This window comes from Microtus pennsylvanicus, chromosome 10, assembly GCF_037038515.1.
Source record: "Microtus pennsylvanicus isolate mMicPen1 chromosome 10, mMicPen1.hap1, whole genome shotgun sequence".
In the NCBI taxonomy this organism is placed as follows: Eukaryota; Metazoa; Chordata; class Mammalia; order Rodentia; family Cricetidae; genus Microtus; species Microtus pennsylvanicus.
Genome location: NC_134588.1, coordinates 5,317,071 through 5,344,662, shown reverse-complemented (window position 1 = coordinate 5,344,662; position 27,592 = coordinate 5,317,071). Strand labels below are relative to the sequence as shown.

The following is a 27,592-nucleotide window of genomic DNA, read 5'->3' as shown; positions in this document are numbered from 1 at the left end:
TGGAGAGGAGAAGATGGAGAGACTAGGAGACCTGGAGCAGAAAGCAAGGCCCGACAGATTACTTTAAAGGATTAAAGGGGTCGTTGCGAACATACAGTCCTGGGAAGCAGAGGTGGAGGACTCAGAACCTGGAAGAGAACAGGAAACAAGCCTCTTGTACTGAGTGAACAGGGCCTGGCCCGGGAATGCTCTTGGGATTCTCAGGCATCGTGATCACGTAGACCAGTCTTTTTGATAAAATAGAAATTAAACAAAAGATGGTTTTAAAAAAAAAACTAGCTGGGCGATGGTGGCGCACGCCTTTAATCCCAGCACTCGGAGGGCAGAGGCAGGTGGATCTCTATGAGTTCAAGACCAGCCTGGTCTACAGAGCTAGTTCCAGGACAGGCTCCAAAGCCACAGAGAAACCCTGTCTCGAAAAAGCAAAAAAAAAAAAAAAAAAAAAAACTTGGTCTATGTGGGTTTCTGTAAAAAAAAAAAAAAAAGGTCATAAAAGCAATAACAACTTACTCCTCCTGGTTCTGGGGTCTGAGAAGGCCAAGGTGGAGGCAGCAGTGGCTCTCCACCTGGCTGCAGGTTTTCCGGTCCCTAGAGGCATCTTCTCATTATGGCCTTCCTGGAGGATGGGTAGGCAGCTCTCTGGAGGCTCTCCTTTATTAGCCTTTCTCCTCTTCCTGCCTGCCTTTCTTTGTTTCCTTCTCTCACAGAACAGGAGGTTTGACCAAGAGCCTCCCTCATGATAGGCAAGTGCTAAAAATGCCAAGTCATTGGACTGTCAGCTATCTTTCCAATGGTTTTGTTTTGTTTTTCAAGACACGGTTTCTTTTTGTAGTACTGGCTGTCCTAAAACTCACTCTGTAGACCAGGCTGGCCTCGAACTCACAGAGACCTGCCTGCCTCTGCCTCCCAAATGCTGGAATGGAAGGAGTGTGTTACACACGCGCACACACACAAGTGCACATATAAACAACAAATTTATGTAAAAACTAACCCATGGGCAGTAATCTGAATTATAAGAGTATCATCCTTATGTTCCAGTCACTACCCAAAGTCTTCGACTCCTGCCCTCCCTACCTTGGGATTTTAGCATATAGAAACCTGAATTCTCATTCAGACATTGGCAAATTTCAGACCATAGGAATTCTATTAAATAGAAAGAGTCAGAAGGTCGGAGACTTCTTCCCGTGGTAGTGACCCCAGGCCCCCAGAAACATTGTATCAGGTTTGGGAGAACTCTGGCCAAAGAAGGAGCTCATGTGGGGAAGGAGGCTGGGAGTCTCTGGGGACTCCTGAAATGATTTAAACATTTTACTGAGGCGATGTTATTATTATCAAATGAGACATGAATCAAAGGGAAAACATACATCCAAAGAGACCAGGTACCTACGATATTGTCCTGCTGTTTCCATAGCCCCTCTTCTTCCTGTGCCCCAGGGGATGCACTCGATTGAGACTAGGGGTTCTTTATTGTGAACCTTCTATGACCTGAGCTCTGTCCATGTAATTGTGAAAGAAAGAAATGTAATCTATGGAGTTCTCGCATCTACTTGACAGACTATTCTCTGCTGGGCGCTCACAGGGCTGCTGGTACCCCACAGGGCTCTTGGTGCAACATCGCTATGACCTGTTCTGTGTACGGGTGTAACAGACTAGCTCAGAAATGTGAGGTGCAACTCACCTCTTATTTTACTGGCATGGTAAGTTTTCTTTGTTTTTCTGTTCTTGCTTGGCATACCCCCACTCCCAGGCAGCTGCGTTCTCTCTCCAGTACCTGACACTGCAGGACCTTCCGGAAGACGCATCTCTACTTATCGGCAGGGCCTTCAGGCAAGAAGGACTGGCCTCAGCAATAGCCCTGCTCTGACCACCGTGAGCACAGTGTGGAACTGACCCTGGGACTGAGGAGTGCTCCTTACAACTCTCTACTACGTACACAGTCCCACGGATACAAGAGAGCTGCTCTCTGTGCGGAGAACATGCTGCCCTGGGAAGACACCAACGGGGCCTGTGTCAGAGCCCACGGAGCACGGCTAGATCACAGCAAAAATAATGCTGTGACTCATTTGTCTCCAAAGACACCTCGGAGCACGAAGGATCTTGGACTCCATCCAAGGGGGGTATTGGTTACAATGGGACCGAAAGGACCTCCTTTCAAAGTCCCAGTGGCGGTGAGGCAGCTGGTGCCACAGGGACTCTGCCTAGGGCAACAGGGAGTATTAGGGAGAAAGGCTGTCTGTCGGCATAGTTACCAGGTACACAGTGCCTCTCGGGTGTCTCCAGGGAGAGCTCGAGGACCCAGCTCCAGGGACAGTTCAGTAGAGTGGACAGCTAGAGACCAGAACCTCTAGCCCCAGCCCAGCACTAACAGGCTGGCTGACCCCAGAGCAAATCACTTTGTGTGGTTTCTGCCTTTGGAAAGGTGGAGGAGGGAGATAAAATCTGATCTACCTCTTAGAGACTCAGGTGGTTTCTGTTTTGCTTTTTGTGAAAAGCAATAATAAAAATGATACCAAACTCTGCTGAAAATCAATACAGGCTCTATGCATTTCTAGCAATAACAGTGAGAATTCTCTTCGGGATTGTGGCTTACTTTACCATGATAAAATCACTAGTAAAATTCTAAAAAGTTACCCCTTTGTGCATTTGCCTTCTCTGTAGAAAATGGTTTTCTATTAGGGAAGAGGTACTTTGAGACGTTCATCTGGGCCTCTGTGTATTCCACTCCCCCAGCTGAATGGCGTTCTCTTTCTCTGGGTTTCCATTTTGGTCATATTTCAGAAATGGCTGAATGCTGGATTCTGAACTCTCACTGAGAAGTGAATTTAAGGAAAATAATGAGATTAGCAGATAAGTAAACAAACATTTTAATTGAGACTCGATCTACACAAGTATTGGAGCAGTATAGAATTGCACGGCTCCATACTCTTTCTTGGCCTGTATAAAAGCAAAACCTACAAGGTTATATGCAGCATGCTCACCTTGCTCCACAGGGCCTCAGGGAAGTGTTTGACTATGGCAGTCTGAAGGCATGTGATTGTACAAAACACAATGGCACAAATGAGTGTTGTTCTTGCTTTTTACAGAGAGGAAATTTGTTCAGGGGGGCATTGAAATGAGTACCAAATTTTAGGCCTTTCCCATCACTCTCCCACAACAGGGCCCTCACTCAAAGGGTCTCATTGGTCCCTTAGGTAGATGTGTGTTTGTCTCCCTGGGGTGAGGCTTTAAAGCAGCCCTTATGAGAGAGGCTGGACTTTCTTCCCTGGAGTGCTTCTAAGTTGAATACTTCATTGCATTCTTTTTTTCTTTTCTTTTTTTTTTTGTATTTAATACATATTTCATACACTTCCATCTTAAAAGCTTCCTGATTGATTGGCGGCAGGCGGCCAGCACTCTTATCTGACTGGACTGAGTTCCCGCTTTCCACAGCTGCTGAGTCGTTGGTGTCTGCAGCTGTCTGGAGTGTGACCAAGAACATCCAGGAGAGCCAAGGCTGCATGGAAGGGGCCGCTCTGTTTTCTCCTCAGCTGAGCTCTGGATGTGTTCACTAGACCTGAGAGGCATTCTCTTGTCTACTCCCATCTCTTTTGGATTATAAGCAATCCTTCCTGCTAGGGATGCGGATACAGCAGAGGTGGCAAAGTGCTTGCTAGGACCTGAGCTCTACTTAGAAAAAAAAAAAAAGCTGGGTATGGCAGCATAAGTTTGTATCCCAGCGCTGGGAAGAAGGGCTAGACAGGTTGCCAAGGTTCACTAGCTAGCCAGCCTAGCCCACTCCGTGAGTTCTAAGGCATCAAAAGACCCTGTCTCAAAAAAAAAAAAAGAAGAAGATAATCCATAGCTGAGGACTGTCCTCCATTTGCTCATGTATACATGTGTATACCCACCTGCATCCACATACACCTGATAATACAGAAACACACACGCATGCATGCACAACCCCTATATTCATAAAGCAAGTGTGCCTTCCCCAGCCCCAAAAGTTCCTTGTCTTCTCAGCTGAAGTGCCTATGAGTGCACACACCTCTGTCTTTCTTCCCATCTCTTTCGGAAAGGGCCTGGTTGGACTAGTTCACCTTGACAAACACATTGTCATCTCTAACTAATCACATGGGACGGAAGCCCTGCTTCCCCAGGCTACCTTTGTCCCATTACAAGGTCCACTCATTCTTCCACCTGCTTCTGCCTCTCTTCCTCAGTGAAAGCAGGCAGTGAATTTCCTCACTGTGTACTGTAAGTCTTGAACCAGCATCCTCTCTCAACCGGGTGGCTTGCCTTTATTTCTATATATGCAGCTAGCAAGAGTAGATTCGGAGACAAGAATAGTTTTTACGCTATTTGACCCAGGCAGTATTTGTCTTGTGTGACAAAGTCAGAGTAACATTTGTACCCTGTCAAAACCTAGGGCCCGCTCCTTGACTCTGTCTCGATGGAGTATATGGCTTCTTGTGGAGTAGGGCCGAGTGTGATGAGAGGAAGGTTGCCTGTGTTCTAACTGAACTTGAAGTTGGTATGGCGTACCTGGTGGAACATAAAGGAAGCAATTAGTGGAGGCAGATGGGATTCTGTTTTCAGGGAACACTTGGGAGAAAATGATTTAAGGATGAAGATAACACACTTCTCAATTCCCATGCCCTCAAACCTCATTTTAAAGAAGGTAAGCTTTAAGTGGTGTCCTAGGGAATGCTAGGAGCTAATGTCACTAATCTAAAAGCTATTAGTGCAAGGAAATAGCCCAGTGGTTACCAGGCGGTGATATTGCAGGAGCTCTCTGTGGATGCCTCACACTGTTGGACTTGGAAAATAAGGTCCACATGGAAAGCTCTCTGCAGAGCCATTGTCAAGATCGCAGTAAGTTTATTGCTGGGTAAAATCAAGCCACATTCCTGTGATGTGTACCTGGCTCCAAGGAGAGCAGTTGTTTATTAGCCTGGGGGCTTGCTTGTCATTCTCACCTCCTCTCCTCTCTTCCTTGTAAATAAAAATGACAAGTCAAGGTTTGGTTAAGAAAATGTTGACACTGGAACGTTACAGAAATCTGTTCTTCTCTATTTGAATCCTTGCTCTATCTGTGTAGCTGTTGTGTGTTGATTGCTTTCTGGGGTTGCACAGCTTCTAATGGTTTGGAATAGTAAATAATGTTGGTTTGCATTTTAGGTGTTACCCTAATACCCTTAACAGTCATGACTTTTATCTCCTCTACATTATCATCCCATGAGGCTGGTTAGGCACAGTATGATAGCCAACACACACCATTGAACTAGTGAGAGAGGAGGAATTAAGGAAGTACATGCTTTGACTTAAGTTACACACTTAGCAGGTTCCCACCAAACCCTGACCTGATATTAGGTGTTTACTGGATGCAGTTTAGACAAATAATCCAGCCATTAGGTAGAATCAGACTTAGTTTCCATTTAGAACTAACAGCAAATTATTATAGTAAGCTTGGCAACACGGAGTGGAGAGAGGTAAGATGTTGTATTCCTGCCTTAGCATTCTAACTAGCCAGGATTTACCTGAGTAGCATGGCCGTGTTGCTCACTGTGAACTGGAAACTATCCACCTTGTGATCCAGCACTCTGCTTTCCAAGATGGCAGCCACCAACTGCATGAGGTCAGTGGGCTCTTGAAGGGCCCACACTCTTGGGTCCACAGCAATTACAAAGACATTATGAGGGAAGACTATAAGTCATCACAGTAGTGTTTAGATTTTCTACAGGTGGATGTGATACAGTGGATTAAATAAGATACATCATTATGCTTAGTTTTGTGGGATTATGTTTAAAAATTTAATGTGACTGCTACAAAGTTAAAACTCACACGTGAGGTTCACATGTTATTTTTGTTGGGCAGTGCTGTCCCAGAGCTGTCTCTTTGAGTTGGGATGACACAATCACTCGGTAGATGAGGCTAAGTGACACCAAGCACCCAGCTGTGTCCCCATAAAATGGGGACTCTTTGGGAGGTGCCAAAGGGGAGATGTTTGGCTTACTCTGCCCTGGGTTAGGAACCTTGTTCTGCAAGAACACTGAAGAAGCCCTAGGAGCAATTTCAATGGAAGCATTTTCTCTTCTGAGACCAAATTTCTTTCCTAAACACCACCCAAGGCAACAATGGATTATTGCTTCCTGGAAATCAAACCAGGGCCTCTTTTTTAAAAAGTGTTTCATATTAAAAACAGAAAGACCCAAGAAGAAGACAATAATTATATTTCTAAAAGCTTTTTAGAACAAATGTCTGCTTGTGAGAAATAATTTTTCTATAAATATTTTATCCGTCCTTTATTTTTTTTCTTGTTCTTCAGCTAAGAGGTTCCACATGGTTTGAGCAATGATAATTCTCTTGGGGGAGAGGATCAAAACCCACACTGTTTCACTCCCATGTTTTCTACTTCCACAGCTCTGCTTGTGGCTCTGAGATGGAGAGGGCTGATTCTCTGGACAACAAAGTCTGCTGGGAAAGCTACAAGCACATGGTGGTGAGACCATTGTTCAAGGCTCAGCTAGAGGGATACATGAGTATGAGTATGGTTTACCTGTAGACAGTTGAAAGTTTTAGTATTCAACCTTCTGTCCTGGCCTGCCCTTAGGGTCCTGACAGGATATGTCCTCAGCTGCAGCCACTAAGAGCACTTCCTACGCACATTCGTTATGTTCCCTTTTAAAAGACTCCCTCTCCCTCGCTCCCTCTTTCCCTCCCTCCCTCCCTCCCTCCCTCCCTTCCCCTCCCCTCGCCCCTTCCCCTTCCACCCTACCCTCACCATCATTCTCTGCCCACTTCTCTGTCTCTTCTCTCTCCTCTTCCAATAAACATCCTATGTGAGCCCTATTGTATAGCATGACTTCTCTTTGCAGCATTTCTTGTCAATTTTTAAATAAATTATAATATTGGTGCTACGAGACTTTGAAGACCCTCCTGGTGCTTCCTCCTGCCCACCTGAGACCCTGGAATGCAGTCCACATACGACAGCCTTGCTTCTCCAACTATTGGATCACTGGGCCCCTCCATCCATCACCGGCATGATTGATAAGGCCCCTCTTCTCCACCTCTAGCCAATTCCCATGAGTGAGGACTTGTCTCTCGAGTGTGGTTTCTCGCCTTTTGGCCTCTTCAAGTCCTGGTACTGGGCAACCACGGCTCTCTTGGGCTTGGAACCCATTGCCCGTTCTTTGCATGATGATGCATGGGACAGCCTGTGCCTACTAATCCAATCCTCTTTGTATCCCTGGGATGCTAGGAATTGCAGACTCTTGGCTCTTGTTTTTCTGCCTCACTCATGGGAACTGCATCTACCTTTGCAGTCAGACCTGGTCTCAATACCCCTTAGATATCAATCCAAATGGCTACTTTCCAGCACTCTATATCTTGATATTTTACGGTACTTTTGTAACATTTTGCCAGCAAGATGGAAGGAGATACCGCCCTTTCACTCTTTCGCTCTCCCCCTCCCCCAATAAACCTCTTTTCTTACACCAACTCTGTGGCATACAGCATGTATGCTTAGTAGCACGGCCCACTGAAAAGTAACCACTTTACACGGGGACCCTACCCACCTGCTCCACCCTCCGCAGGTCCGCTCTCTTCCACCTGCAACATATCTGTTTTCTCGTTCTCTGCGGCTTTTCCTTCCATTCAACACTGGCAATTGGGTCTCTGGCGGGGCTACCTGCCTCTGACCATTCCCCTAGATGTGAGGCTTCTTTCTCGACCACAGTCCTCTCCTCACCTTCTGGCTTTTCTCAAAGTCCTGGTACCAGGCAACCATGTCTTTGTCGGGCTCAAAGCCCCTGTTTTAGTGTGACGATGCACAGGACAGCCCTTGCCTACTTAACCTGACCTCTGAATTCCTAGGATGCTAGGCATTGCAGAGTCTTGGGTCTTCTCTGCCTCACTCATGAGAACTGTGTCATTTCTGTGCCTTCTCACTCCCATTAAGTTGTCTTTTGGGGATGCACTGACCATTCATTTCAAATCAAATCTGGCCTGTTTTGATTTGGATTTGCTTGGATCAGGCAGTTTGAAAACCAAGAAGGAATTCTCCACTTTCTTTTTATCTGTCTGTTGTCCTTCTCCCTTCTCTAAATGTGCTGTCTGTTTGCTGCATCATGCAGGTCAGATGGAGAAGTCCACTTCCTCTTGCTCAGCACACACCAGCTTTCCTTTTCTTTTTATTTATTCAACTCCTGTTTAATTCTTCATTTCTTGTGAGCTCCAAGGAGTTGACTTGGATCCACCTTGAACAGCATTTTCCCATGTCCAAGAGGAGCCTGATGTTTCCACAGAGCCTGGACAGGGAAGTGAAACAGCCAGATACCCCAGGATGTGGCCAGCACCTCAGCTTTCTCAGGTCCCCCAAAGATGGCTGATGCTATTCAGGTCAGCAAGAAGTAGTCTTAAGAATATGGCATCCTCATCCCTGCCTCACCTGCTACCCCTTTCTTTCTTTCTTTCTTTCTTTCTTTCTTTCTTTCTTTCTTTCTTTCTTCCCCACCACCACCTCCCATTTCCCTCCCCCTCCCCCAGTCAAGTCCCCCTCCCTCATCAGCCCAAAGAGCAATCAGGGTTCCCTGCCCTGTGGGAAGTCCAAGGACCACCCACCTCCATCCAGGTCTAGTAAGGTGAGCATCCAAACTGCCTAGGCTCCCACAAAGCCAGTACGTGCAGTAGGATCAAAAACCCATTGCCATTGTTCTTGAGTTCTCAGTAGTCCTCATTGTCTGCTATGTTCAGCAAGTCTGGTTTTATCCCAGGCTTTTTCAGACCCAGGCCAGCTGGCCTTGGTGAGTTCCCAATAGAACATCCCCATTGTCTCAGTGTGTGGGTGCACCCCTCGTGGTCCTGAGTTCCTTGCTCGTGCTCTCTCTCCTTCTGCTCCCGATTTGGACCTTGCTCCAATGTGGGTCTCTGTCTCTGTCTCCTTTCATCGCCTGATGAGGGTTAATATTTAGGAGGGTGCCTATATGTTTTTCTTTGGATTCTCGTTCTTATTTAGCTTCTCTAGGATCACCAATTATAGGCTCAATGTCCTTTATTTATGGCTAGAAACCAAATATGAGTGAGTACATCCCATGTTCTTCTTTTTGGGTCTGGCTTACCTCACTCAGGATAGTGTTTTCTATTTCCATCCATTTGCATGCAAAATTCAAGAAGTTCTTGTTTTTTACTGCTCAGTAGTACTCTAATATGTATATATCTAACTCCCTGCTTTTTTACAATAAGAAAAGGGAGGGATTTTAGTATTTAGGCATTTGCACTGGCCTGCCCTTGGGGTGCTGACATCCTTCGCGACTTTGCACCTCCCGTGCACACTCGCTACTTTCCCTTTTAAAAGGTGGGCCTTTGCCCACCTCCCATCTCTGTCTGTCTGTCTGTCTGTCTGTCTGTTTCTCTCTCTCTCTCTCTCTCTCTCTCTCTCTCTCTCTCTCTCTCTCTCTCTCCCTTTCTTTCTTGCCCTCCATTCTTGTCCCCAGAGACTGGTCTCTGCCTCCTTCTCTGGCCCCTTTTCTGCCCCTTCTCTCTCCTCTTCCAGCAAACCTCCTATGTGAGCCCTGTTGTATGGTGTGACTCTTTCCTGTATTTTTAAAACTATAACAGAAATCTAAGTGGGGACTTCTTCCTCAGCACCAGGAATCCATTAAATGGTTCGAGAAATATTCTCTGAAGGTGCCAGGGACTAGCGTGGGCGCTCCTGTGTGGACGGAATGCTCTTCACAGATCCTGGTGCCTGCAGACCGTCAGTAGAACAACACTGACAAATGTGTTTTGAATGGCAGACTTCATTTATCAACCCACAAACGAGCAGAGGGTACATGGTTTGACCCCAGTATTTAATACGGAAAACCGGGGGAGTGATGGAAAGGAGGAGCTGAGGTAGGCCCTGGTCGTGGATGTCAGTTATATGTTGACACTGACCCCTGATTGGCCATAGCCGAGTTGTTAGCACACATTCAGGTGCTTGGATTGGTGGATGAACAGAGTAAGAGTCAAGGTTATCTGTGGTGATCAGCTGCCCCCAGGCTGCTCTTTACCTGGGGATTAGGATCATAGCTGGTATGATCCTTTTAAAGAGATAGAGATTGTTTACTATACTTACAAAAGTAGGTTGAGTCCTAGACACTAGGATTTTTTTTTTTAGATAGCTCATGATGACTTTGAACTTGTTGTGTAGCTGATGGTGACCTTGAACTTCTGACACTCTTGCCTATACATCTTTAGTGCTGGGATTACAGACATGTACCATGATTCCTTGTTTGCGTGATGCTGGGGATTGAACCAAGGGTCTTATGCATAGCAGCCAAGAACTCTACCACACTGAGTTACACACCCAGTTTCTGGAAAACCCTGAAGTAAACACACTTAGCCTTGGAACCCTCAGTTTAGTGCCTTGACATTAAAAAGTGTGTGTGTATATACGTGCGTGTGCATGTGTGTGTGTGCATGTGCGTGTGTGTGTAAGTACATACATACATTGGAGTAATGGACTCATATTAGTGTCCATGTATCAGGGATTGGGACTTGTCAATTACAGACAGAGTCACTGGATGACACGTCTGAGACTGTAGCTGGGACATTTAATTTTGGGGGAAAAGTCCATGGGGTGTATTTTTCTATCTGAAGCATTTGGTGACCCGACATTCTTATTCTGTGTCACAAATTCTCTGTGCATCCCTCTGTTCCTGTTCGTGCTGCAAGCAAAGCACTGACTGCCTTTGGCCTCACACTGTGGTTTCAAGAATGTGTGTCCAGGGAATAGCCTCAGAGGGACACTTCTCCTTCAAACAGGCCAGTCAAGCTTGTCGTCCAAGGGAAGATCACAGTTCCTGTCCTGTGGAACAATTGTGTCCTTGGGTGCCACATACCTGCCTTGACATTGACCTGTAAAAATGGGGATGTATGGATCCTGCTTAACAAGGCAAATCCCGCTGGCACCTGCGAGCACTGAGGACAGCAAGCTCTCCTTCATCTCTCAGGTTCCGTGTTCTTACACAGCATCTGTAAAACTTTGCAGAGGGACTTGCCAGTGTGCAAGGAAGGAAAAGCAAGACATCCTGGGTCTAGCAATGTTTGTCTGTCTGCTTTTGAGACAGGGTCTCGCTGTGTGTGCAGCCCTCAGTGCTCTGGAAGTCCTTATGTAGATCAAACAGGCCTCGAACTCACACAGCTCTCCTCGCCTGGGTTAAAGGTGTACACCTCAACACCTGGCTAGGCTTTCAGAGGTCCTCCTGGGCCCCCTTCAGATTCATTCTCAGGATTTATGGAGGAGCTGTAGCAGAATCTGAAAGGATTCTGTCATTAAAATCATGTCAGAGAGCCATTGCCCCGTGAGTAAGAAAAGACAAAACACGCAAACAAGCAAAACACTGCATTAAGTCAGGTCTTCCCGGGACAGTGAAGGCTGAGATGGTAAAGTATAGCTTAAGGATGATATTTTCATGGATTCATATTATTGATAAATAAGGTAAGAAAGGGAATTGGCTGCACATTAAAAGATAGCAAACAACAAAATGGTGTTCTGAAACATATTTGCAAGAGTACACACACAAGCACATATACATAAACACATACTAACACAGAGAGACACAGTAATAAACATACACTATCACACACACACCAACATGGGAGATGAGAATTTACAGAAAACATAGGAAGGGAGAAACTGTGAGACCAAAACAGGAACAAAAACAATACACCTTGCAGGTTAATGGGAGACCAAAACAGGAAAAATACACTTTGCAGGTTGAGATTCTGTTTGCAGTTAAACAGTTAAGAATAAGTTCCTGTTTGTCCTATGGATGTGTGCAGAAGGTATGTGGGTAGGAAATACGTCAGGATGGATGTTTGTCCCTTCATTGCCTATATGACAGGAAGTACATCAAGATATATGCTTGCCCTTGATTGGACCTGACAGAAGACATGGTGGTCTTATGGGTGCGCCTTTAGAAGCCTTCACAAATGTGGCTCATTGCCATTTCCTGGTAGCCCTGGGATGGGCATGGTCAAAGTTGACTAACTTGGTCAGGATTTAATTAATTAAAGCTGGCTTTAAATTGTGGTAGTGATCTTATTCTCAACAGGTGGGATTAACAAAACCTCAACTCTTTTGCCTTTATACTGCAGATTATAAAGCAAGAAACATAAAAAGAAGGAATCAGGGCCCACTTCCACAGGAAAGAGAATCAGAGAGTAGCAAGTGTTGTCTGGCCTAGTCTGTAACTTTACCGAAGACACACACAAAAGTCTGGCCAGTCCTTCAGATGGCACCCACATGGCCAAAGAGATAGAAACAAGAAGACCTCACAAGCTAAGGTATTTTGTTGTTTTTGTTTTTTATTTTTTAATAAAGTGCATCTTAATGAAGCTTTATCTTTTTAATGTGAAGGAACAAAAGCCAGTAGAAGATATTCTACTATCTTCATATTTGGGATCAGACACTGGGAAGGGAAGAAGACTTTTCTCTACGATGTTTAGAAGCCTTGAATGGCTACAAGCTTGTGTGTGAGTCTCTGTTGAAAATGATGAACCTCATGATAGAAAGGGGCTAGACTTGATCACTGATAGCAAATAGAGGTTCATAAGGTCCACTTGCATCCACACTGCACATTGGCCACTAAGGAGGCAGGCAGCTTTGGAAACAAACACATGTATCTTTGAAATATCTTTTCATTTTTTAGGTAAGGAGAAAGTTAAAAAGACCCAAAGGTGCTCCTCTCTGCCATCTTGATGACTCAGTTTATGCACTCGAATATTCCTATCTGTCATTTTAGTCTTTTGAATCTATGCTCAGTGGTCTTTATTTGGTTATGCCTCGGCATATTTTGGCCATCTTCCCTTCTTGAACTGTGACCTTCAGTTGAGCATGCTCAGGAACACATCATCCCTAAAGGACTTTCTATATAAGCATGTGGAGTCTCCTTGATTTGATTTCTTTATTGAGGTCCATAGTGGTTTGAAAGAAAATGGCCCCACATAGGGAAAGAGACTATTAGGAAGTGTGGCCTTGTTGAGGAAGTGTGTCACTGTGGGTGTGGGGTTTGAGGTCTCCTATGTACAGGTTACACCAAGTGACACAGTTCATTTCCTGTTGACTATGGATCAAGTTCTAGAACTCTCAGTCCCTCCTCCAGTACCATATCTGCCTGTATGCTGCCACGATCTGCCATGATGATAATGGACTAAACCTCTGAAACTGTAAACCAGACCATTATATATTTTCCTTTATAAGAGTTGTCATGGCTTCCTTTTCTATCTCCCTCTTGAAGAGGCAGCTTCTGTCTCTCCCCACTTCTTCCCTTTCCCCCGTTTCTCTCTCTCTCTCTCTCTCTCTCTCTCTCTCTCTCTCTCTCTCTCTCTACCTCTCTCTACCTCTCTGTGCTCTTCTTCCCTTCTCCCCCTCCCTTCCATATCCCACTAAATAAATATCCAACCTCAAAAACAAATAGCAACAAAGAAAAGTTGCCCTGGTCATGGTATCTCTTCATAGCAATAGAAACTCTAATTGAGATGAGGTCTAAGATGGCATTGCTTTCATGGTAACTTCTGAGCTCCTCTTACCTGCTGCAGGTAATCTGTTTCCTCTAATCTTAGTTTTTGGCTGTACTGTGGGTTTTACTCACCATAATGAGAACCAATTGCATTTGGTTGTGCATACATCTTATTATTTTCAAAGTTTCTTGTTGTTGTATCTTGTCTTCATCTACCTTAGCTTATAGACCTCTTTAGCTTCAATATTGTAAATATTGATTTATACCAATAAAAATGGGTGATAATAACATCTACTTTATGGATTATTATGAGGTTTAAAGAGGATGACATTATAATCATCATAATAAAACACCACAACAAGCCTCTAAGCATACTTTTTCCTTTTTCTCTGTCTCTTTTTTAAAATTTCCATTTATCACAAAACTACCTTCATTGCTGGTCCTCTATCCTGCTGGCTTAGATCAGAATTCTTCTTGGGCCATATTAAAACTGATACATTTACAGATTAACAAAGAGGAAATGCTGAATATTTAGTTGGATACCTAAGTTTGAAGTTCAAGAGGAAGATGCAGGATGGAGTTATCAACCTATAGAAAATTTGTCAAAAGGCAGAGACTTTGTGGAGTTGAATCTTAGGCTATTAGGACCGAAGCATAAATAAGAAACACTGAATCTCTTGTAACTACAGAGTTTATACACTCTCAAGCAAGTGTTGGTGTTGGTTGTCTTATAATATTAACGTCAGAATGTAGCTTTCAGCTTCTCACCTTTTCATATAGCATTTCATATTGTGGAATGATGATGGTTAGCTTTAATTGCCAACTTGTAGACACTATCCAGAATTAACTTGAAAGAGTCTCTAGGAGGGATTGTCTACATTGGGTTGGTCTATGGGGGATTCTCTTAAGTTATTTGATGTTGGAAGCTCCAGCCCACTGTGGGCAGCACCATTCCCTAGGCAGAAGGTCTTGATCTGTCTGAGTAAAGAAATTGAACTGAGCACAAGTATGCACATATGTAGTCTTCTGCTCTTGACCATCAGTATGAAGGGATTAGCTGTTTAAAGTTCTTATGGCCTTGACTTTTCTGCTATTATCAACTATAACTTGGAATTGTGATCTCAAATAAATCCTTTCTCTCCTAAATTGCTTTTTGTCAGAATATTTTATCACACCAATAGTAATGAAAATAGGTAGGTATAGAGGCTGGAATCCTCACCCATGTGAAAGAACTCATCAAACAGAAACATGAATTCTCTCGGGCAATAGAATTCCCAGTTGTTCTATCCCGAGCCAGCCCAGGTGACTAGCAACCAAAAAAGAAAGAGCATTCTTTCTAAGGTAATTTTGCTGGTAAGGCAATCCCACAGCCTTGTCTCCAAAGACTTCATTAGAATGTGTTCATGATGGTCCTAGTGGCTTGTTAAGAAGGATTTCCAAAGTCTTCTTCAATAATGATGAATGATAGGCACGGCCATGTTAGCATGTTATAAATAGTTCAAGAGACAACTGATGCTGCACACTGTTCTTTATTTTTCCTCAGACAGATAAGGGGAGTTAATGGCAATGTAACATTTTCCAGTAACACAAAGTGCCATTATATTTAATGGTAGCCAACTGGAGACTTACTTTACCTTAACTATGCAAAGTACACTTTTATAATTTCTTGTATGTACAGTACAGGTTAAAAGTATCAACCTTAAAAGCAGCCCGTGGATAAAAGTAAGAAAATCTTGGTAAGAAAGCTTTCAATACAAAAACACTTATTTGTACATTTACTTTACTTAAAATAACCCCAATATAACTGAAGCCCAAGCAAAGCTTGGTTGAAAACTTAAGAAGATATTATAATAAACAACCCCTCTCTCCAAAGGAAAGTGTCTCCTAAAAGAAACTGAATCTCCTATCAATCCTTCAGATGTTATCTTGGAGGGAAGAATTTAATGAAGTGAGCCAGCTGGAGGGCCCGCTGCAGGCTTCCCAAGTGGGTAGGTGCAGGCATTGCTGCATAGCCACATGGACCACACATTAACATACCCAGGATTTCTGGTAAGCTGGCTTTTCCATCTTCCATGACTGATCTTTTTTTTGTCTCTTGTACTGAACTCAGAGGATGAAACACTGCTTTCAGGTTATTTTTCTTGGCTATCCATGATGAAGTGCTAACGTACCATTCACCCTCCACCTGTTTTGGTTTTTTGGTGTTCTTTTTTTGTGCCTGGTGAGATGCACACTGCACAAGTGTCTATAGATGGAGGATTGAATGAGTCCCTGGTAAGGCTAAGGGACAGACAGGTACAATCATTTACCTAGTTCAGTCTCATAATATTTTACTTAATTCAATCTTACCTAATTTTTTTCCTTATTGTATATAATAAACATTGAGAAACAGATGTCCCTACCAACTGGAAAGCTGTTGTTTAAATATCCCATTGGTTAAAATATCAAACTTACTGTTTAAACATTCATTAGCCATATCCAACTTGAAACACATGTTATTGCATGGCCATATTAAGTCAGACTTTGAACTATGTCAGTGTCTCTGGAATCTAAATGTACCACACAGTTTTAAAACGATCCCCACTTCTTGCAAAAGGTCTTTAGAGGAACATAACATTGGCCCCTGTAAAAGTCCCTCGTTCCCCATAGTTCTGGTTTCGCAGAAGACGATCACGCCCTGGTCCAAGCAGGAAAATGTTCTGCTCATATAAGAATTTTCCCTCCCTCCTACCTCATAACAAATGTCCTTTGTCCCTTTAATAATAATGACATAGGAAAATCCCTGAAAGATTCAAATTGGGCAACAATACAGATCTGATTAGAGCCGTCATGAGTCTGACAATGTAGAATTGTATTTCTTAAGAAGTGTGTAACCATATTTGTCTAGGCTGCAATAGACACCATAGAGTACGATCAGACTAGCACCTCAGCGGCTCCCTAATCTCCTTTGACTGGCTTCTATTTCAGCCTTCCCTGTTGTTTCTCCTGACAGAGCAGGCATGCATTTCTGAGCATAAGTGACAAGAAGTCTAAAGAACCCACTACCTTCAGAGCACAGCTCGAGCTGGAACTCCCATTTAGGAGTTGTGTTAGTCTACTCACAATCCCACCCATTCTATTCAGTGTGGAGGCTGCATGTGTGGCATTGTCCCCATTATCTACATTCACTTCTGATTATTTTAATCCTTCTGGGTTTATTCGTATTTTCCAAACCCAGATATCCCCTCCCAAAGACACAGCAAGGTTCTTAGATGTAAGAAATAAGTATTTGCCAGAGAAGAAGAAAGTATGTATGAGTGAAGGCCACACCCAAACATGCAGAGACAAGCGAGATGGGCAGGATGGAGGGTTTTAGTTGAACTACATGAAAATGCTTCCTCAACTGTGGTTGTCATGGAAATCTCAAGCTTGCACACATGCTCAGGCCCTGAAAATTCTTCGGTGATGAGTGTCTGCATTTCCCATCTCTCTTTCAGAGCGCCTGGGTGAGGCTCCTGGAGCAGTGGAAGGTGTCAGGATGCTCTTCTCAGGAGCCTTCTATGAGCCTCTCAGCCCAGGTTGGGGAGTGTGTATGTTCTATGTCTTCTTGGCTCTGACATAGAGGAGATTCCAAATCTTACAGAGAAGTTGAAATTGGGGTGTGAAACCCTTCTTAATATGAAATGAATGGGGATGACTCTCTGTTGCCTTATTGCAAAATAATTGATACTATTTTTTAAAAGGAGGAAGAAAAAGGTCAGTCAAGGGTTCTATGTACACTCTTTTCTTCTAACACGTTTTTAACAAGAAAAAAATGCACCATCCACAATACTGTGGCTGGGGTTAAAACACTAGGGTCCAGTGACTGGGTGAATTTGCCATTCAAATCAGAAAACAAAATCCCACACCTGAAGGAATCCAATGACCTTTTTCTTTCTTTCAATATGTGTGTGTGTATATACATATACATTTTTCCCAAATGCTCTGCAAATCCCAGTCTGAAGAATAACAACAAAACCAAAAGAGAAACAGTTTTATATTAAAATGTCTGTGTTCTTCATCACTACTTCTAAAGCAGCTTGAAGGAGCCCGCCACTTGGCGTGTACTGTAAGCTGACTCCATGACGAAGCTCTTGGCAGGATAGCAGCACAGGTTTCTCATTCCATAGTCATCACGTGGAGAATGTAAACCTTTCAGAGGATAAGATTTTGCTTAAAAATGAAAATAACTTGAAAAGTTCTGACCATCCTGTTCTCCCAGACCTCCTGGGGAGCTTTGCTTTCCTGCCTCAGAGTGATGCTATCCGCCTCTGCATTTCAGGGAGACAGGCCCAGGGCAAGGGGTGGGAGGATTCCTGGTGCATCTGTGTTGGAGCAGGCCACACAAAGCACCTCTCTGAAGGCCAACTGCCATAGCCAGGTTCTAGCTCTTTGCTCTCTTTCCCACCTGGCTTTCCAACTGAATGAACCTCGTGGGTTTAACCAAACACGCATGTAATCCTAGGTAACTTGAGTGAGTAAACCTTGAAGAAATAAGGTCAAATGAATGAGTTGTATCCATCAGAGTAAGTATGGGGGGAGCAGCTGAGGGGACAGTGAAACCCAGGCTCTCTCAGGCCCCTCGTGTCTCTCAGGCTTAGCCTACATTTTCAGAAATGCTTTTGAAGAATCAAGAGACAAATATCTCAAATGGAAAAATTATCTTTCTTGTTTGTCTTGCTAACAAAAATTCTAGAGGTCACGACTAAACACAATTTAAACAATGCTGAGATGCACCTATTCTTCTGAAAGCAGCTTCTGAAATATCAACCACAGCAATAAACACTGTATGAATACATTCTAAAGTTAATCCAGATGAATGATACAGAGAGCGGTAGTGACACAAAGTCCCTCCACAAAGGTCTCCACGCTAATCCTAAACTCGGGAGAAAAGATGTTCCCCCTTTCATTAGCTGGAGATTTTACTTCTTCTTTCTCTATAACTTCCCAACTTTTTTTTTTTGCCCCAGGATGTACAGATAATCTTCACATTCCATACATACCTGAAATCTTTTTCCCCCTTCCCTCTGTCAGGTTTTCAAATAAAACCAAACTATAAAGACAGATAATGTTTTACATGTAACTCCATAGACATAGGCCATTGAATCCTTAGGCCTTGCTGCAGGGCTTCCTTTAGGATCTATGGCCTCCCCACAGTATTTCAGACCCTTTCCTTAAACAGGACAGACCAGGCTAGCAGGTACCCGTGGCTGCCTGGAGGGCCACAGGCTTCTTTTCTGCTGTGGTGGTGTCCCTGCCTCACTACACCCTCTGGCAGGAGAGGCGTGGAGCCTGCCTTCTCTCTACCTTGGCAAATGTCGTAGGAAGAGTTGTGGATCTCATGCTCCAGATGAGGCAGGGCCCACAGTGAGTCTCACTATTGCTCTTTCTTACTGTGCAATTCCGAGCTCTTCCGGCTTCCAGACATCTGTTCCAGCACCCAAGCGGAGGCTGAGGAGGGCCCAGGCTCAGTCAGGTCAAGGCCTCACTGGGCCAGGGAGTAGGTTCTGCAGGTGCCGGTCTCCTAAAAGCAGGCACTTGTGGCCGCCTGATGTTCTGGGTGACCCCATTCTTCCTGATGCTGAAGAAGTCACCACATGTCCACTTCCTCGAATCTAGAAGCTTCTGTTTCCTACTCAGAGTGAGTATAGGAGGATGGGTGGGTGTATCCAAAATATATGAATATCTACAATCAGGGCTTAAGGTACTGGATGATATTGTATAAACTGCTAAAATGCTTCTCGGCACAATTGGTAGCTAAAAAAATAATTTCCTATGGTTTGAGGGAATTCTCCCATCTCTGTCTTTCAGTGGGGACGTCTCAGTAGGTACCAAGTCCATCTGAAGTCCCCAGTCTTTGTCCTCTGACTGGGTATGTACCATGTGAATCATATACAAAATCTGCTCTGCAGTCCAAGGAAGATCAGACTTCCTTGGAGGCAACTACCCCTACGGTAGGTATCCTAGCCCCCAGGGCCAGTTTATACAGATCACGTGGAGACTTTATCTCCAGCTTCCAGCAGTTACACTGCAGGCTTCCCCAGCAGTCAGGGTCCTGGGACATTTGTTTTTTAGATGACCAGTCCGGCCAATATGGAAAACAGATTGGTGTCCATAGGCACAGGCCAGCAAGTGGAGCCACAAAGTGGTGCTTGGCAATTCCTGGCAGGGTTTCCAAAGCTTGAAGTTTCAATGGAACTGTCTTAAATAAATAAATCTTTTTTTTTCTAAATAATGTAAAAATTAAATGATATTTCCCTTTGGCAGTAAATAGCTGATTCGACCATTTGCCTGAATGTGTGTGTGTGTGTTTAAGAAAAAAAAAAGATCCCAACTTTGACTCATGGTTCATCGTTGATAATGCATATTGTTTCTACTGCTTTTGTGAACCTTTTGCATATTTGTTTGGGGCAGGTGTGTGGACCTCACTTGTGGCCCAGGTAGGCACCCAGAGTGATACAGGCCCCCACCAGGGCCAGGCTGAGCAGGGTCTTCAGAGACAGCCAGGAGAAATCAAACAGGGGCCGCATGCTGGGACCGTACAGTTCCACAAAGGCATCCTGCAGCAGGGGAGAGAAAAAGGACAAAGAAAGAGCTTTAGCCACCAGGAGAGCTAGAAGGCCTTCCCACCAGCAACTGTGAGGGATGAGAAGGGCTTGGCATAGTTGCCAAGACTACAGGCTGCAGCCAGAACTACATAGTCAACCTAGCTCACTTCTAGGAATTTACTTTGGAAAGTCTTCCTGAGGGAGCGGTGGGATAAGGCCCCAGGACTCATAGATGTTACAGAATGAGTGCAGTAAGTGGTAGAGCCAGGACTGGAACCCAGATCCAAGCAGATCCATCCAGATCCTGGCATGGGTTCTGGACGTGCGCCATCACACCTAGCTTTGCACAGAGTGCTGGAGATGAAAAGCAGTTCTTCACGACGGGGCAGCAAGTGCGTTACCAGCTGGGCCACTTCCTCAGTTCTCACGTTGTTTTGAGTCTGACCTACTTTACCCATACGCTATGAGTCTCCTTCTCTATGCATCCAGCTCTGAGGATTCTGAAGTAGTCTTCAAGGGCAGGCTAAGATCGTGGTTAGGGAACTGCTTACATTGCTAAATACATACTTACATAAATGATCCTCATGAGTGCATGGTATCCTACTTTATAAAAAGACTTTTAGTGTTTCAAACTTTAGGAATTATAAGCAATGCTATGGTATACTTTCGTACACAGGTGTTTAGCCATTCACTTTAAAGATAATAAGTTCCTAGAACTCTATTGACAACATCAAAGTTGTCACCAGGAATCATGACGAGTTTGTGCTGAACTGTTCTTGCCACCTCATAGTGGCCTTTTGACCAATGACACGGTTAAAGCTGGCTGTGGTTTAGGACAGTGGTTCATACGAAGGACATATGAACTGTCCTCCAGGGGACAGTTAGGGATGTCTATTTGGTCCTCTTTATTTGGGGCAAAGAAGCTCCTGGAGGGTGTCAAGGATGTCAACATCCCATGGACAGCCTTAACTCGCTCAGAAGAGCAACTCAGAGCCAAATACCAATGGTTCTAGTTTACAGGATGCTCAGACCAAGGACTACAGAACAATCAGCCCCAGGCGAACATCAATGGTGCCAGCCACATTAGCGGGCCCCAAGCAAACGCGGAGCATCTCTGGGGTGGCGAGATTAATTTTTGCCAGGAGGGGGCGCAAACGGTTTCCTTTGGTTATTCACTGTTGGGTTTTAGAAAAGGGCAAGGGCACAAAGGAAGTGTACGTACACAGGTCTCTCTGTCACAGCTCAGCTCCCACCCGATGACTCACAGAGAAGCAGCCTTCCCTGTGCATGAGGAGGTAGCACCGATGGTGGAGGAAGAAGAAAGACAGCCGCCACGCTCAGCGGTCAGCTTCCATCTCTTTCCTAGCCATACGTGTGTGAGCCCTAACGCCTCAGCAGAGACATCCTACTTCTTCAAGGCATCGTTCCTGGGCTGTTTGTTAACTCAGTTTTCTACTGAGAGGGCCAGGCTGCTCCTTGAATTCCATCAGTTTTCTGTGCCAAAAATCTAAAACAAATCAAACTATTGGTTTATGTGACCTTCCTGGTCATACAAACAGCCATCCTGGGACCCCTGGACCCCTCCCTTTCTGGATCTGGGTAAGCCCTTCATGACTCCACCCCTTCTTGCCAACAGCCACAGGCAGCATCCTTCTGAGGGTGAGGTGAGCTAAATTAGTCCCTCCTGGCCCAAGGGGGAGGGGGGCTTTGAAGAGCTAAGGTCTAGGAAGGCCTCTGAATGTGCAGAAGATCTAGGCGACTCCCCCAGCCCCGAAAAATCTGTCAGTTCCTGGCCTTATTTACCTCACCCACAGCCACATCATTGGTGGCTGTGAAGAGGGACATGTCACTTCAGTTTACCTGTCAGTAACAACAGTGTGTCCTGGTGTCTGCCCTCCATGCTGGGCACTGACGGCTCTGCGCCAGCTCCACCTGCCCATGCTCTCCTGTGCTTATGCCTACTTGCTCTTGCATGGAAGCTGCTGTACCGCTCCCCAAGGAACCATCCTCAGCTCTGAAGACGGAAGTGACAGTAGCAATGTCTCCTTGTCCCCTATATATTACTAACTAGTTCATCAGATTGCAGGACAGGGTGGCTGGTGAATCATTTAATCCCTGCAGCTTGCATGTGGCCCCTAATCCCCGCCCTCTGTAGTTCAAGCATGCAAGGCGACCCTGTAGGCTCAGGAGAGGCATTTTTAGAAAGACTCTTGCTTTCTCGAGCATCCCGATTGGGGAGATTTTTGAAGTCTGTTTAAACAGCCTGTCATTATTTGTTTAAGTCTGAAAACCATTTTTAAGCTACATATTTTTTCATTTTATGTAAAATGTTTTTTATATAAAAAAACAAAGGTGCTGGACAGATGGCTCAGAGGTTGACCTTATGTTGCTTTTGCAGAGGACCCAAGCTCCATTCCTAACACTCAGATTGGGCAACTCACAACTGACTGCAAATCCAGTTCCGGGAGAGCGATGCCTTTGACCTCTGTGGGGACCTGTACTCAGGTGCACATCCCCACCCCCAAATACACATAATTTAAAATAAAATAAATGTGTGTGTGTGTGTTTTTAAAAAAAAAAGAAGTAGAAAAGGAAACCCAGTCTTTGAATGTGACTCTGGCTATATCCCTGCCAACAGATCCAGTGTCAAGAGTGGCAAAGCTTCCTGCACTACATCTGTAGAAATGAGGGATGCTCACAGGCCCAGAAAGGTCTTTGCCCTCTGCTGGTCCCCATCTCCGCCAAGGGTGGAAAGGCCCAGTCTGGTTCTGTGCAAATTTCAGACTCAGAGGCCTTAGGCTGCATCCACCCAGGGTGAGCCACAGGGCAGAGAGTCACACTCAGGGTAGGAGTGCACAGAACAGCCAGGCCTACGAGTGTCTGCATTGCTCTACAGTGCACAATGGGTGTATCTCAGCCTCTCTAGGTCTCCACTCTCAGTCTCTCTCAAACACACCCCTGGAGGCTACTCACCCTTCAAAGCCTCTCTCCTCTACTCGAGTCTTCTAAGAAACAGCATTTAGGCTAAGAAAAAATAAGCTTGGAAAACTCAAACTGAGCTGGTTGGCCAAAATGTACATTATTTAAATAAAATCAAGAGCCAAAAGTGGCTGGGCTGGCTGTGACCCCAGGCAAGGGTAAAGAGACCCTGGAATCTGGGAATGCTAATCAAAGGACTTAAAATGATACCTTTTCCTTAATGTTTACATTTATATCTATTAGCTTGAGAAATAAACAAAACCCACAAATTGTGTTTTAACAGAATGACCCCCAAATAATTTAAATGCCTGAAAATAAGATCAGCACATCCACGTATGGAGCCACAAAATGGAAGCACACTTTGGACATGCTAGGGTACTGTAACCGTCACCTACACATGTCTGGGCACACGTGAAGACACATTTGTTCATGCACACCTGTGCTTTTCCCTCTGAGGTTGTACAGCATCCACACTGTGCCTCAGCTGAGCATCCAGGTATTGCTGAGTCCACAGCTTCCAAGTCACTTGGGAATTCTCCACCCATTGTCAGACCTGTCTTTGCCATGACTGCCCCAGCAGCCACCACTTTTCCTATGTGCACCGCTGCTCTTCCAGCAGTGAATGACACCCCTTTCTGAGTAAACTGGGACCAATGAACACAAAGTACAAGAACTTATTTGGGGTCACTAATCTCCACCCTTGATCCTGATTCTACTGTCTTCTATGGCTTCTGGAACTTTCCTCCACCAACTATTCCCATTCTGGACCCTCTCTTCCGCCTCTTTTCCTTAGCATGTAAACATGCCGGTTCTTCTCACACTTCTGTTCTGATGCATGGTCCACATGACAGCCAACTGCCTACCCCTTTCTCTGGTTGTCTTTTCACCTTAATTTCCCTATTTCCTACTTATTCCTCTCTTCCGCTTCTGAGACCACCTCACGGCAGTCACTCCTGTTGTGTGGTAACTATAGCATGCCAGGCAGGCAGCATTGCATAAGGACCTTTGGTCATTGCAAGTCATCCATGCACTCTTTGGGCTCCTCTGGCTTCCTGGAGAATTTCTGTGCTGTACCTTTCATGGGTACCTCCTCCTCTGATGGTCCAGAATGTGCTTGATGCATCTGACTTCTGTGTGGATCACTGTCTCTCTCTTCGTCAATCTCCTTCCCTGTCCCCATCTTAAATACCACCCTTGTGATGAAGTCTCTAAAGTTATTATATTCATTCCTATTCTCATCCAAACTGCAAGATTCGTATTCCAGCTGTGTGTTGTATGTATATGTTCATATAGGGTGTGCATGTACGCATGTGAATGCATACACACACACACTTGTTTTTTATGTGTATATGTTCGCATGGGGTGTGTATGTATGCATTCAGGTGCCCACACATGTGAAAGACAGAAGTTAACACTGGGCATCTTCTTCAGTTGTTTTCTGCCTTATTTTTTGAGATGCTGAACCTAAAGCCCAACAATTTGGTGCGCTGGATGGCTGTGAGCTCAAGGAAGTCTCCAGTCTCTGTTTCCCTAGTCCTGGGATTACAAGTACCTGATGTCATCCTAGGTTTTATGTGGGTGCTAGTGATTCAATTTAGAGCTTCCTGCTGTGCAGCAGGCACTTTGCAAACTGAGTCATTTCTAACTCTCCAATCACATTCTAACGTATCCTGTGGGAATTACAGAAAACTCACCCGGTGTGAAGGCACCACTACCGAGCCCTTCCTCACAGTGTATGTGAAACTAGCAATACAATTGAGAGAATTGTACTGTTAGATTGGTTCCCCTCACAAACAAACCCAAAGACAGACTGATCCCAAGACACTGTAGCTGAGGACTGGAGGTGGGAGAAAGAAGAGTGGCCAAGCTAGAATTGTCTTGTCCAGCAAGAAAGGCTCCATCCTTTTGGAGATTAACCCTGATGGAGAATCCTATGAACCATTGAGGAACAGTGAGCTGGGAAATTTCAACAAAAGCTCCCGGTACACAGAGCCTGAAGTTGTGCCTACACAGATACCAGTACCGTAGTGCTTTGGTTGTGTGCACGGGTGAAGGGGACTTTGGAGCAGAAACACGGGTTTCATGTAACCTGGAGCTGGAGGTGAATCTAGTTAACTCTGCAGAGGGAAAGTAGGAAGGTCAGGAGGGTGATAGCCACAGCACTGATGCCCACCCATGCAGGTCTGTCTCTATTGCAACATCTCACAATACCTGTATGTTTTCCCATCCATGCTCTCTTCCTCCATCTTGTGCCCTGACATTAGATATTTCCTATTGTAGACAGAATGATCCATCTAGTTACGAACCTGTCACCTCCAAGCCTAGTCTCTAAGACCAGATTCTTCAAGTCCAAGGCTTCCTGGCTCCGGCCCAGCCTGGTTCTTTTCCATTTCTTCTGCTCTCCATGGAAAGGCTCCTGAAAGGCTGTCTTCTACAGTCAGCTTTCCTCAACACTAAGTTAAATAAGTCCCTTGTCACCTACGCATGGATATCACCTGTTTCCGTGCTTGTCTCCTCTAACCCTTAGCACCTGGAGCTGCAGGTCCATATTTTATTTCTCTCTGGATCACTGGGGCAAGTATCTGTCACCTACTAGCCATTAGACAAATACACATGGAAGGGGAGAAGTTGATTTCTTTCATTATATAGCACGATTTCCAAACATAATCTAATGGAGATTTTTAAGAGAAGGGATGCTTGAAGACCAAATAAAAGACTAAAGAAAACTTGCAGTTCTTTGCAGCAGCCTGCAGTTCCTTCCCACAGACCCTGACGCAGAGACCCAAGGAAGCAGCACATCACCTACACGGGGCCTTGCGGGTCAACTTCCACGCTGCTCTCACCTACACCCCCTGTAAACATCCATGAGGGGGGTACCCCGGGCAGCCTCTGACCGCTTACTCTCTGTGGGGGACACCTATAGTGTTGTACCCACACTGGGAAGACACACTTATAAAATGCTCTCTAGAGGTAAGGGCACAACCATTCAGGGCATTGAATTTGGCTATATTCGTGTTTGTTACATAAAACAAGGGAAAGGAGCAAGGCCAAGGACTACTTCTGGACATTCAGAAGACATAACGATGCTGGGTGGTCATAAACTGTAGATGCTTCTAAGGGGACAGTAGGTCCACTCCCAACATCATCGATTTGCTGATATTAAACCATTGGGCCTAAGAGGGTGCCAGTGAGAGAAGGCAGTTAAGGCGAACGGAGGCAAGAACACAAGTCATCGGCAGAGTCCGGAAGCTCTCTGCATAGATGAGGAAGCGGTGATTGTCTTGACACCAGACTTGGCTCTGAGCAAAAGCAGAAGCATGCACTCATGAGGAAGCGAGGGCTGTTTCTACCTGAGTGAAGCAGCTGGTAAGGAAGTGACTCTATTTCCTCCTTATCGTTTGGCTGGGCAGGATTTCCTTTGTAGCCACTTTGCGCTGAATGGGCCCTGAGGGTCCCCTCCACAGCAAAGGCCGGCATTGTCAGAGGCACGCTGGCACCTGTTCCCTGTGCCTCCTGAGCCGCCCCTATCCTTCCCAAACACCGAGTTCAGGTTTGAGGGAAAAAAAATGGAAAAAGAGCCTATGAACATCTAGCTGAAGGCCATACCACTGCCTGACCTCAGGGAGGTAAAGGAAACCCCTGGCGAGGTCCGTCACTCTGTCAGTGCGGGCCAATCTTGGGGAGGCTCTGGGCCCAGAGGGCAGGACTCTTTGAAGCAAAGGCCAAGGACATACATGCAACGAAACCTAATCTAAGCGTCATTTGGTTGTAACTAGAAACCTGCTGGATAAATGGCAGGCAATGAGAAGCCCCAGTACAACAAAAATAAAACTTGCCGGACTGCAGTTGGTTGGGCTAGGGAAGTCTGGGGTATATTTTGTTATGAAAATGTAGCTAGGATGCAAATGAGGTGGTAGGTCTCAGGAGCTAAAGACGGTGCGAGATGAGAAATCTGAAGGCTTCGTTTCTTGAGCAGAACAGTTTGAAAGTAATTTCCAAAGGTACATTTGTAAATGCCCTAGAGATTATGTAGCCAGAAGGACAGCCAAAGGGTAATCAGCCATATCCAGCTGCTACAGGAGACCCACACCTAGATGTGGCCAAAGTCCTGGGTAGGAACTTGGAGGGCTCCTTGGCCCACTTGCCACCTGCCCTGCGGAGAGATTGTGTGCTGGAAAGAAGCAGATTCGAGCCCCTGGCGCACACCAGCTATGCAAATCCTGCAAGGAGGGCTGCCTAGCCACCTGTGGCTCAGGCCCCTCCTGCACGGGGAGCTGTGGTCAGTCCCATACTTCAAAAAGAATGCATGGGAATGGGTATCTGTCAGCAGCTATGCCCTTCCATTCACCAGGCTCACAGACAGAGATCTGAGGCTTGAGCAGCAACCAGTCCTGGCACCTCGGCTTCGGCTTGCTTGTCCGTTTAGTCACCAAACATGACTTTGTGGACCTGTCTCTGTCCTATAATTTATTAATAATACTCTGAAAACAGACAGTAGCTTTAGTGGGCATGACTTTTCTCATTTCATTGAAAGCATTTTGTGAATGCAGGCATACTGACCCTGCA

The 27,592-nt window shown here is 45.2% G+C and overlaps 1 protein-coding gene across 2 annotated transcripts in view; it reads right to left on the bottom strand.

Moving 5' to 3' along the window:
* Nucleotides 1-19,809: 19,809 nt before the first annotated feature.
* Nucleotides 19,810-27,592, bottom strand: part of Bcl2 (BCL2 apoptosis regulator) — a 185,308-nt gene continuing 177,525 nt past the window's right edge. For both annotated transcript variants that reach the window (XR_012912026.1, XM_075987626.1), the window contains one exon: nucleotides 19,810-20,059. Coding sequence is in view for 1 of the 2 variants with exons in the window: in XM_075987626.1 (XP_075843741.1) it covers nucleotides 19,925-20,059 (135 nt within the window). In the remaining variant the exon portion in view is untranslated. The remainder of the gene's footprint in view (nucleotides 20,060-27,592) is intronic.